At 37.0% G+C, this 13,040-nt stretch overlaps 1 protein-coding gene across 6 annotated transcripts in view; it reads right to left on the reverse strand.

Moving 5' to 3' along the window:
* The window catches only part of CTDSPL (CTD small phosphatase like), an 83,855-nt gene that overhangs the window by 18,407 nt on the left and 52,408 nt on the right, over nucleotides 1–13,040 (reverse strand). For 2 of the 6 annotated variants that reach the window (XM_080639447.1, XM_080639446.1), the window contains 3 exons: nucleotides 9,065–9,097; nucleotides 5,777–5,830; nucleotides 2,387–2,488 (listed from right to left, as the gene is read on the reverse strand). In XM_080639447.1, the coding sequence (XP_080495573.1) occupies nucleotides 2,387–2,488; nucleotides 5,777–5,830; nucleotides 9,065–9,097 (189 nt within the window). The remainder of the gene's footprint in view (nucleotides 1–2,386; nucleotides 2,489–5,776; nucleotides 5,831–9,064; nucleotides 9,098–13,040) is intronic. The other 4 variants (XM_080639449.1, XM_080639448.1, XM_080639451.1 and 1 more) reach the window with 2 other exon arrangements.

Raw genomic sequence — 13,040 nt, forward strand, 5'->3', positions numbered from 1 at the left:
TTTACTCTTGCCAAAGCACCCCAAACTTTATTCCTTTAACATGTACTTAACATGAAAGACCAGTACCTCCTTAAAGCTTCACAAATATGCAGGGGCATAAAAAGACAAGAATTACCCTCCTTCAGATGTTACTGCTTTCATAAAAGAGCACTTTAAATATTCTCCATCTCTGGTTGTGTCAAAAAAAATTTCTGCATTTGAAATATGAAGCCTATTTCATAACAGAATTATGAATTTTAAAATATCAGGTGTTTTAAATAAAGCCTTTTGTACTAAAATTCACAAATATATGTATGCTTTTACAGCTTTTAAGTAGGGACCTGCCTGGGAGAGCAGGCATGTTCTTGTGGGGGGCAAAAAACCCAAACCAAATCCCAACCCACAAAAACCTGAAAGAAACTTCAAAAGTAAATTGATTATTCAAGGCAGAGCAGTGTGCATATAGGTATTAAAACCACTGCTCTTCTAGAAATCCATTGTCATTTCTGATGACCACAATGGCCTTACTTCAGCTGAAGTATTTTCCTTTATGAAACAAAATCCAAACAGCATCACCAACAGTGCCAGCCACTAAACAACTAAAGCTATTTCCTCTGACACTTGGTTTTCTCTTACATACTCCCATTACTGGACTTTAAACATTAAGATAATGCCATCATAGCCATTAAGACTCTAATACTGCACAAACTCCAACATTTGCCTAATGCTGTTTAACTCTCACAAAAAAGGACCATTTTTTTTCCCCTAACACAAAAAATTACTCAGTGTTCAAGACTAAGTAGAACAATCTTCTGATTTTTCTTAAATATCTATTTAACATCATTTAAATACCCATTAAATATCATTCGAATAAATGGGATGATTAAAATGAGCCCGTTACGAAAGCACTCTGCAATAAAGGCAAACCTCAATTCTACAAGAAAGGATTCACACTTTGTCAACCATTAAACATGCACTTCTTTAAAATGGTTAAAAAAGAGAAATTAAAAGCCACCTAAATTGAATCTCATTTTGTTTCAAAACCCAGAAAAATTACAGTACAAAGTTACCCACAAAATTCAGAAAGCAACTTTTACATTTCAGCTAACACTAAGCCTAATACTTCAATTATTTTCATGTAAATGTGGACTTTTAAATTCAGCTTTCCTTTCCTACTTTTTGACTCTTATTTTATTAGGAAAGCACAGTCCCTCCCCTTCCCAATCCAGCTGTGTTTCTAGTATCCCTGAAAACTCTTTAGTGCAAGTTCAGTTTGGGTATAGAAGACAAGGATCTGGAAGTGAGGTTAAGAGATTGCTGTACACCACCACAAATTGTTCTCTACAATCAGTCTCAATAGAGAAGAATCTTAGTTTCAGTTTGAGGCACAGAAATACTTGTTCCAGTATCTCCATATAAGGTCTTCTTTAAGTCAACAAAGACAGGCTGTAGCCAAATTCTAACCACAACATGAATTATGGTTTGCATATTTAAATGCTGGCAACTAAACACTGCAGGATTAAAATGTTGAGTTCATGCTAGCAGTGAAAAATGGAGTGCAACCAAAACTAGAAGACAATGAAGTTGGTGGTAACTCTAGCTTGCTACTAGTAAGGAAATATACTATTGATTCTTATAAATTCTCCATTCAAAGTATGAAACCAGCAGATGCTTTATCATGTTTGACATTTGCTAATCAGAAATGCTACCAGTACTCTGAGCCAATTTAAGTTATCTGTATTTCTGAATTCTCCTATTCTAATTTTAGCCTTAATTAAACAATAGAAAAATACCACCACTTCCACCACATGCTGAAATCTGAAGGATTATATAAGTTGCTTCTAGAAGATGACTGACTCATAACAGCTAAATGCTAATTGCTTTCCTGTTGTGAAAGCTAAATACTTCAAAAACACTTACTGCCACAGGGACAGCAGCCTGAAAGGGAAAGCAATCTTCTCCAGCAACAGTGCACAGCAATCACTGGTATCAAAATCTACTAGGTTGAGGTGTATCTACCTAGCATGAAACTGTGCTGAGTTTTCGTTCTCCTAGACTATGACATCATTTAAACATCAAAAGTAAAATGTGTTTTCAGAGCAGCAAGTTTTGTACCTGTTACAATACAGGTTCTTGCGGGAACAGTTACCATTTAAAGCTATGAAGAGTGTAACTATTCCAGGCCTTACTGCAATCAGTGTGACTTTCTCAGAATCAAGTATATAGTAATGTCTGTGTTACTCCCTTACAGCTAAATTAGGATGAATATTCATAGAAATAACAATGAGAACTACCAGGCATCCTAGGAGAGCCTGTAAGACCGGTTAATGTGTTAAGAGGCTTAATAGTTCCTACAACAGTCACTGACAGATTCAAGTAGCAAGAGATCGCTTTTGAATTTACTTACCTTAAATGAACTGTGCACTAAAGTTTCATCTAAATCAATGACCACACACTTCTTCCCATAGTCTGATGCTGTCAGTTCTGGCAGGAGGTATTTAGCTGGTGGCTAAAAACAAAAAGAAAAGAGAAAGACAACAAAAACCAGTAAAACATCTACTGAAGGGGCACTCTGCCAACATTACTGTTCTATATTTACTGGGAGCTGAAATACATAGAATCATAGAATAGCTAGGGCTGGAAAAGACCTCGAGATCATCTAGCTCCAACCCCCCTGCCGTGGGCAGGGACATGACTCTGAGTTCAATGTATTTCTCAGCTCATGGCAAGCACATGTATGGAAATCACGCAATATTCAGACTTTTCTTTCTTTTTTTAAATGAAACTTGTTTAGTATGATATTCAAAGCACTGGAAATTAAAATGGTAAACCACCACCACCGGTTAAAAAAAACCCAAAGAAAAACAAGACATTTGGTACAATGGTATCTTTTTCCAGTGTCCTCCCTAACTGCATCACTTTTGGTTGCTGCTGTCAACCCATTCACAGTCAATGATATTTCCAGCCATACCACACTGATGGACATTTACACAAATGGTTGTTTCTGTCTGCCATGAAAGATGCTAAAGTGGAGAAACCAATCCTGAAGGACGATGCCATTATTAGTTTTATCTTCCAGGACATGTCTCCACTGTCATTTTTACCACTTGTGCAGGTGCTGACCAACAGCTTTTATATGGATTATGTTTCAATCAAGGTATTAAAAGTGCAGTAAAGAACCCAAACTAGGCTCTTCTACTGTTTGCTGCCCTTACTATAAATTGGTACCAATTACATGAATTGACAATTTTTCCGTAAAGCAATGCAGAAAGTCACATACTGATTGCTCATTCCACATTTTAACATCTCCATTTGTAATATAGTTATATTACTTCAGACTTTGGTACTGTGTATTTCCTGAAATAACAGAAATGGGAGAGAATGCTTCCATTTGCAGCTGAAATGCTCCTGGCCACTCCTTTAAAGAAGGGGGTTTTGATAAAGGAAAATGACTAGCTTCATAGAAAAGTTATCAGTAGGGAGAAATTCAAGACTGAGAGCTAATTAAATTAATAAAGAACTGGATACAGAACTCTAACTTCATTCTTTTTCTAGCTTATAATCTGTTCAGACAATGTTTCTCTGATAAGGATGAGTCTATCACATTTTTGTTCTTTCCAGCAGCCTTTTGTAGAGGTGCTTGCAGAGACCTGAGGCCACCCCTTCAAAGAGAGTGGGCAACAAACAGGTGAGTCAGGTACCATCTGAACACCCAAGAGTACCAGAGACAGATTATTAACCACTGATTGATTTCTTAAGTTGATAGATACTGGCCAATGATGCCTGGTAAGCTCTTGTTTGAATGAACTAACAAATGAGACTCTGGACTTAAATAGAAGTGTCTTTAGCTAAAGTATAAGTTATTGGGAGATTTTTTAGGAATGCTTACTGAAATTGATTTAGATTTTTTACAATTAACATCAACAACAGTTTCTTCAGGTACCAAAATGGGAACTGCCTTGCTTAAAAGCTGCTTGTGTCGATGGATTTTCTCTCAGCACACATCTAACAGTGACCTTCAAGAAAAAAAACCAACTTCTGCTTAATGCCTATAAACTATCCATCCATCACAGTAACTTACCCAGGCTGAAATTTATAGGACAGCCTTTTACAGTTACAGACAGTCCCATTTACATGTTACTTCAATAACTGCTTGAGCTCTACCTCTGCTTTTTGAATCTAGGACCAGATCTAAAGAATTTTGGTTTCTCACTCCTATTTTAAAAGTATTTCAAAGGTATTTAGGTATCCCACTTCAATTTTTTATAATAAGAAGGATCTATACTTGCAACCTAAATAGATCAAAAGCTTATTGAAAGAAAATAGCAAACTCATTTAAACACAATAATCTTCAGAACTCATGTTCTGATACTGATTTCTTGTCTATAAAGATGACAAAAAGTAGGTACGTCCCAAGAAACCTTAAGAGTACTTTTATTAAAAAAAAATAATAGTTCAGTTAATTTTTGTACTCTTAAAACTGTTAGTATCTAGTCTGAATTGTTGACTAAATTAACATGCACGAGCAGTTCAAAGCCATCAACTTCTTCTGCTATGTGAATTATTTTTTCAAACAGAAAATATCTGTAGGTATGGAAAATATATAGAAAAATATATTCTTCAATATAAAAACATGCATATGAAAAATAAGCACACTGTTTTATCACAGATATCTGTTATTTATCTGGAAACTAGTATGCCTGTTATCGATAAAAGGTTGGACATACACTAAGGACTACAAAATGTGAGAACCTTCAACTCTGAGAACCTGAATTCCATGACTGCATGGTGAGAAACAGCCCATGCTCATCATGTTCATCCACCTACAGCTCTGTTTTCTCAAAAGCAGCATCTGGGAGAGAAACAAGCTTACCCACAGCATCTATACAGAGACACTGGTTACTGCTGGAGTTTCTCTCCCTTTCCTGTACTGCTTTTGGAGCAAATGTGTAACTACTGACTTAACTTCACCTAAAGACTACACCTCAAGGTTCCTCTTGGAGAAAGTCTCCCACTTCTTTTAAAGCTTTGGCTTCCTGAATTCAGTCTGATCCTGTTTTCAAAGACACATGGCCAACAGTTGGCACATTTAAAAATAAGGAGAAATAAATATTCCATTTTAAAACCTGTATCTCTGTTACCCCCAACTCTGAAAACACATCTGCCACCCTGATAATCTAAAAGGGATAAGGAAACTATTTGATGCTGAAGGCAATATAAGAGGCTGCTAAACATAAAGTGCAGGACTCTGGAGCAAGGATGACAATTTTGAGGCTTTAGGAACTTAAAACAATTTGTACCTACGGTACCAGTTAATTTGTTTTGCTGTTCAAGCTTTCTGATCTAAAGCAATTTCCACATGCTAAGAGTATCAAAGATTTCAGAGAGAAACAAGCATTACTCAATTTTATATTTTAATTTCCTCACTAATGGAGACATATCCAAGAAGAGTTCCAATTACCAGATTTACATCACAGTTAATAGTGAATAGTTATGGATCTTTGATAATTTCCTTTTTTAAACACAGTAGCTTTAAAGATATCTAGGATGATTAAAAGAAGTATTTAATTGTGGCTAACAGAAACTCATATTTAATACACAATACTCTCCCAAAGACTGCAGACTTCCACAGAACTCAGCAGAGAAATAACACATGCTATCTCAGTACTGCAAGTCCTAGCTTGGTCTTCAATTCCAACAAGACATAAATTGTATACAAGTTAAAGCTTTTAAAACTAGTCACTGTTTGGGACTTATGCATTCCAGCCAGGTCTCATGGCTGATCAGCTTAACAGACCTTGTAGTGAAACGACTGCTGCACTGCTTCAGTCTCGTGGAAATAGTATATTCCCTAAGGAAAAAAAAAAAAAAGGGGGTGGTGGTGGCAAGAAACAGGACTTTTGGTTGAAGCATAAACAGCTGGTCAACACAAACCTTTCAGAAATTTACTGTATAAAACAATCATAACCTTTGTTCCCTGTAGGGCCGTGTTTCCCACAGAGACAAGTGTCAGAATTAATAAGCCCTTTCTTTGTATACTGGAAATGTTGTCTCGCCTAAGTGCAGCACATTAATTTGCTGTTCATGTTCCCTTCAATTCACACTTTCAGTTGCACTCTACATAGCTGACAGCTTCTCCCAACAGTTATGCATAGAAATACTCTAATAGAAGATAAATTATTCCCACTTAAACAGCTGTCAAAAGATGCCAGTTCTTGTTATAAAATGGGCAGTTCACAAAATTTCTTCCAGAAAAGCTGTAACAAGAAATTGTCTAAGTGTAGGTGAGGACAAACAAAAAAACCAATATCCCAGTGCTGAGACTTAACTTCTGCATAAACTTTGAAGAGCGATTTTGGTACACTCCTTAACACCAGGGTTTTAAACCGAACAAAGGAAATGGACACTCCAACTCGCTGAAGAAGGTCCATGAGTATGGCTTTGTATTTCCATCTACCTTGTCATTCAAAAGAATGAAAACAAGTGCTGAAGTTGCTATGGGTCTGCTTTTATTTCTCTACCATACTCCATGAAGTTCAGATGCACAAGCATCATGAACTACACTTGACGTATTTTTAAGTCAAGTCTAACATACTGTGTCAGCTGGTATTGGGTCTTTTTTTTTTTTCCTCCACATTTTGTGTTTATTTTAACCCTAAAAAGTAATAATTTTGCATTATTGGGGAACAAATCAATTATGCTGCTGTTTAATCTATGCCTTATCTGAAAACAGTTTCAGAATACAAGATACAAAAAGGATAAAGTTCAACTTTAGAAAAAAGAACCAAAACCCAAGAGTCAGACAGTTTCTTTTCTGAAGAACCTAAGCAGAAGCTGGAATGTTTCTGGTTTAGTGGTTATCTCTATCAATAACCAAGTGAAAATTCATATTAATTCAAGTTTTTAAATTAAATGCAACTAATACAGAAAAATGATTGAGCAGCAGATATACTGATATACTAATATATATATATATTATATACAGATATACTAGCTTGCACATATGTACATAAAGCAATGGAAGTTTGCAAATGTGTGACCCCAGCAGGCTGACAGATTTTATACATGCATGAAAACCTTGTATTTTGACTGGAAGCTTCAACTTGAAAGTTTAATGAGTGGGGAGTGGGCAATGCTCTTTTCAGAGTCACTAAGGAATTATCTGAACATTTGAAGAGATCATACTTGCAATGAGCTCTATGAAAAGTAAATATCTAACTTAACTGTGACCAAGCTAACTCTGTGTCTGTTTATAGTATGTACAATACATACAGTTCAAATAGCCTATTTCTCATCCATGACCCTGTGCGGCAGAGCATCAAGAATTTACGCCTTAATGGGTCTTAAACACATGGCTAAGAGTTTTCTCAGAGTGAACCTCTGGGCTGCAGCACTCAGGACAAACAGCTCTTGTGAGACTGGCAAAGAGAACTGCTTTAGTTTTAGGCATTTTTCTAATACAATGTTACATCTTTGTTCCTACCACTTCCTCCGTATGCAGCTCACTTCTGTCTTTATCTAGACTATTACATACTAATGCTCGCTGGCTTCTATTTGCCAGCCAGAAGCACTCTGATACTCGGACAGTAAATGTCACACAACTGCCTGCAGGTGATGGTTGCTTGACAACACTTTCATGTCCTGCTGGAAGAAGGCATCAGATGGCACTGGAGAAGAGGAACGAGTGCGTTTAAAGTCACCTGCTCACTGAGAGCTCTATGGCATGACTGCCTTATTAGGGTGCTGGGAATACAGGTCAGCAAAGTAACAGTTGCACTAAAAAAATAGAATAGACGAAACCTCTTGTACTATTAATTTTCTAATGGAATCTAACAGAGCACTGCTTTAACAGTGCAAAGATAGTGTTCTGGAAAAGTGTCTCATTTCATGTTTGTACCTGACAAAGCTGTGACCATTTCTCATTTCAAAATTTTGTTATGTTTCAATTCTTATTTCTTTAATATCTACATGTACAAATTATATGCATGTACATGTGTGCATATACATACATATGTATGCAAACATATGCATGAGCTGTACTAGAAGTAATTTCATATTAGAAATAATATGTAAGCAATAAACACTAATTAATAACAGTCAAGTCCAAGGAAAAGCAGTGAAGGAGGGACATGATCCACAGTTTTAGTGAGCTCCTGACACTATTGCACTGCAGCATGGACAGGGCTCTTGTGGAAGGCCTTGTAATGTTACATGAGAAGGAAGGAGAAAGAAGAAAAAAAAAAGTGTCTTGGGGAATAGTCATGTCTTTAGAGCTACCTAGTATCTCAAGAAAGTGGGCTGTGTCAGTAACTCCACACATTAGCACTGCCATTTCCTGGAAAATTCTGCAATAATAAAGTATTATAAACAGCAAAGGAGATCAAAAAAGAAGAATTAAAAAAAAAAAAAAAAAAAAAAGTAAAAAAAGAGCAGCTTTTTGACCAAAAAAGGTTAAACTTAATTAAATTCAAAGCCTCAGTTTGAAGAACTTTTTTTCTTTCCTTTTATTTAGTTTTGAAAAATAATTCAGATGCCAAACAGCATTCCAAGTTTAATCCAAGGAAGATAAGCAGAAATATTAAAGCCCATAAAGCAGCAGATACTGAGAGCATCATCTTCAAAGAGTGCAGTAATACAGCTATGGCCAGTGTACTCTTTGTTTTCCTAAAGTGGCTTGTTTCAAACAAATCATGCAGTTTCTAACTCTTCAACTGGAATACAGGGAAAAATTAGAGGGAAAGTTTTTTGTAACTGTCTCTCACATAGTGCTGATAAGTCACTTTTTGTCTCTATTAAAATAAGCAACTACAACCTTCATGCTACTTCAGGCATTTTCAAAATGACAAAAACTTCAGGAATTAATATAACTGAGATCCAATACAAAACCCATGTAAACCCCAAACTCTGTTTAAGCCCCTGTACAACACAAGCAGTTCAATGCATCTCCAAGTCTACATTACAGACAGAACATAAAATCATTTTATTAACATGCAACACAAAACAGACCTGTTAAGACTGCAACGTAAGATGAATCAAAGCAAAAATTATGAAAATTATTAAAAGAAAAAGGGATAAAAATACATACACTTGGTATAGGCATGACCTGCATCTGGTCACCCTGGGGAAAAAAAACAAACAAACAAAAAAATCACTGTAAGGGTAATGGCTTTTAAAGGGTAGAACAAAGGTCTGAAGCAGTAAATGTAGCACTCAAACATTTTAAACCAAAGGTTCAAAGTATTCAAGAAACCAGGGTAAAAGAAAAGGAAATTAAAAAATAAAATCAGGATCTTGCATTTTAGTTGCTGAAATGATGTTAGTATACTGGTACTCATGATTTTCAGGAGACTGGACTGGTAAAACCCATGCTATGGTTAATAAGAGATGGTAATAAGAAAGAACCTGTATTTACTGTAACTTTTTCCAGCTTTAAAATCTACTAATGGGTATATTTGTCTATTTTCACTGCAGCAACAAGAGGCTTAGACAGATCTTGGTAGCAGGGCAGAAGCTCACTCCTTGAAGTTAACTTCACTGGAGATAACTGCCTCAGAAAAAACATTTTCAGTTAGGCAACAGCAAAATGTCCAAGAAAGAAACTATGCTCAAACTAATCCAAGGAATCTCTCCCTTCACCCAGAAAGAGGCAACAGCATCAAGTGTTCTTCCCATGGTCTCACTTCCGTATTGTACCTGGGAGAAGGCAAGACAGTCTTGGTCAACTTGACCTTTTCTTCTCATCTTGGGACCTGACATATGGACACAAAGACAGCTTCTAAATGAAGAACAGCTGGTCACAGGGTCACCAACTCAAATATATGAGGTTTTGGGAAGTAGGAACTGTATTTTCTAATCTCTTAAAAAAGTACTTGTTTTCTGGTGGACACAAAAGGAAGCTGACCCTTCTAGCACAAACATAGCTTAGGTAAAAGATTTTATCCTCTAATTACTTGTACAACACAGGCCCCCGACTACCAGCAGACTGACTACCTATTGAAAGAGCTATCTGCAACATTAGAACGTCCTCTTCCAGCTGAAAAAGTCTTGTGCTCACTTCTTTTGGAGTCTAACACGGTATTGACACATCCTTGACAAAAGTAATTCGATACTATTTTTGAAGTCCTCTTTTTTATTGCTAGAACAGCAGAAATTTTTACTAACATTTAACCAAAATCCAGAGAAGCTGATGAAGCAGCTAGAGAGCAACCACTACCATGACCTATCAAGAAGTTTGCTTTAGTAAAAAGTACCTGATTTCTGTAAAAGCAAACATAAGAAATGGTAAGGATCTAAATATTCCTTAAGGTACTGGCAAAAAGAAAAAAAAAAAATACATAATTTGGCACATTAACATCCTGTTAGTGGAACATAATCTGAAGTTCATGGGCCATTTCAGAAAGGAGGACTTGAGTAGGTGCCAGTTAGATTAGCTGGTGAGCAAACTGTTATCAAGGGTATAGTTACACAGGCAGAACACAGACTGCAAACCTGTGTTTTGTTTTGAAAGGCATTTTTTGCGTTCACTGGTAGAGAATAAAATACAACTGGAGCTTCTGTCAACAGATTAAAACAGTTTATGAGAGTAGAGGCATATTAGCAGCTACGGTACAAGATTATCTCAATTGTGGACATAAATATAGCTCTGTATCACATTAGGATTTCCCACAAACTTCAAGAGGCACTCAATGTGGCGTAACTGGCTTTCTATTTTGGCAATCTCTTGAAGCAAGAGCTGTATCCCATGGTATTACTGTTAAACTTCATGACTTCTGTGGGAATCCAGAATCTAACTTGCTACAGGACTTGCATTACTGTTTGCTTTATTTTTCATGCAGAATTTCTTAAATAAAAAACACCAAGGAAGAAAAGTGTCCTCCTAAGAGGAATCCTTAAAGTATCTACGCCAAAATCAAAATGGTAATGACAACAACTGGAAGAACAAACAGAAAGATACAGGCAAAATTCTGCTGCTAAAGCATAACCGTTGACAAACAGGCAAATGCTTTTTAAAAACAAGCCTGCTATGGGAAACTTTTTAAAAGTGTCCTGCCTCATTTCCTGATGCCTTGGAACAGGAAGGGAAATAGGTCATAACAGTTATCGTTTGAAATAGATGACAGATGACTGCGTTTGTTAAAGATTTTACATGAGCTCCTGATGCTGGTAACAGGACAAAGCTGTTCCTAGAATGCCAAAATTTCCCTACTGTATCACTAAGACAACCCAGGAACTGATTTGTTCAGCCATTGAAATAAGGTGGTTTATTTTTTTCATGGCACAATATATACAGATGAAATGATAACTCCTATCTTTTCCCTTAGCTACGTAATCTTAGTTTGAGACACAACGTTTTCTATACTGTGTCTGTTCATTAATGCTGTCTGCCTACACTTGCATATAGGATCAATGAGCACAAAGTGACAGGCCATGCTATTTGGCTTTTTTTTTTTTTTTAGAACAGCTTGTATTCAAAGATAAGGAGGGAGACATTTCATTTTAAAGAATAACCTCTTTAAAGAAGCTGCTGATCAGAACAGATTTATCATGTTCATTCCTGTAACACAAAGCTTATATTAGACCATGACGGGTTCTTTAAAAAAAAAAAAATATAGCTGCTATTTTACTCTTTTAGTGCTTTGGAATATTGAGCTTTGTCTCAATATAGAAAACTTCCGGGGAGGCAAGTAAGGTCAGAATGAGTAAGCAGAGAGAGGGGAACCAAACATCGCTAAGGGGGATTCTGTTTTCTAAATAGACCTGCCATACCACATGCTGATAGCGATCAACCATACAAGACACTAGGCATTTTCTTGCTCTGACCAACGAAGGTTAAGCAGGAGAAAAGGTATTATTATTTACATTAATCTCAATTCTCTTCCTCCACACTGGAGAGTAAGACTGGTTTCCATGTCTGTTTGGAAAACATGCCATTAATAGTCTCCCCATCAGAGTCCATGCTCGTGTTGCTCCTCTATGTCTTGCGGATGAAGGAGATACTACCTTTGGCCTCAAGAATAAGCTCCCTGCAAGCTATTTTTATTGTTCTGGTGACCCATATTCCTGTGGAACAGAGAAGATCCTTTTTCCTGCACTGTATTGTAGAGATCCCTGAAGTAGAGTGTTGGACACATAACAACAGGTCATCTAAACAGCTTTCCAGCATCACCTTGGAAATGACAGCATTGTGCAGCCAAAAAGCAGCGTGAAGAAGGAGACCTAACTTTTGTAGTGGTTAGGATGGGTGAGGTGCAAATTCAAGGACTTGACCTTTCTGGTTTCATTCCTGTTACAGCGAAAGCAGCAGGGGCAGCTGCTGCCCCAAGAATAAACCTTCTTCTAAATCTGTCTTCTTCCCTGTTGGGTGTGGATCGAGACCTTCTCCTCTAATCCAACCAACATAAAAAACCCGTTCCTCATTCATGCTTCATCTTGAACATGAGCCATCTGCCCGATTTGGATCTAACTGTGAAACAAAAGCAAAGATGATTCTAGTGGAAGTGGGTTGTAAGTGAAATGGCAAAGTGTCGATAGACTTGTCAGAGCTCCCTCACCCACCACGTGACTGAAAGCAAAGGGAAAACAAAGAGCTAGTTTGCATCCAGCTTCTCTCACCTTTATCTAGATCCCTCCTTGAAACCTGCAGATGAAATCTGTGTCTGCAAACACTCCAAAACTCCACTAACAAATTTACCAAGAAAAACCAAAAACCTAACTCAAGAAGCATGTCCAGAAAATACACAAATTGAGTCAAGTTGCTAACTGAAGAATAGAAATAGAGATTTGAATTTATTTAGAGGAAAACAAGAAACACTTCCCTCTCCCAACACTCTGGCCCCTAAAAATAAAATCCTGGCTGGGAGGTGTTGGTGAGCTGCCTGCTGCTGAGGAGGCAGGAAAAAATTAGCAAGGATTTCATGAGTTCTGAACATTATGTGCTCCCAATGACACATCTGGCTCAGGATCCAAGCTGCAGACAGGCTGATATACCCACCGTAGTTGATATTGCATCTTAGAATATGTTTTTCTGCTGCACTAAAAAGGTGCTGCATTTTAAGAAAAAC

The sequence above is a fragment of the Psittacula echo genome, assembly GCF_963264785.1.
Source record: "Psittacula echo genome assembly, chromosome: 2".
Classification (NCBI taxonomy): Eukaryota; Metazoa; Chordata; class Aves; order Psittaciformes; family Psittacidae; genus Psittacula; species Psittacula echo.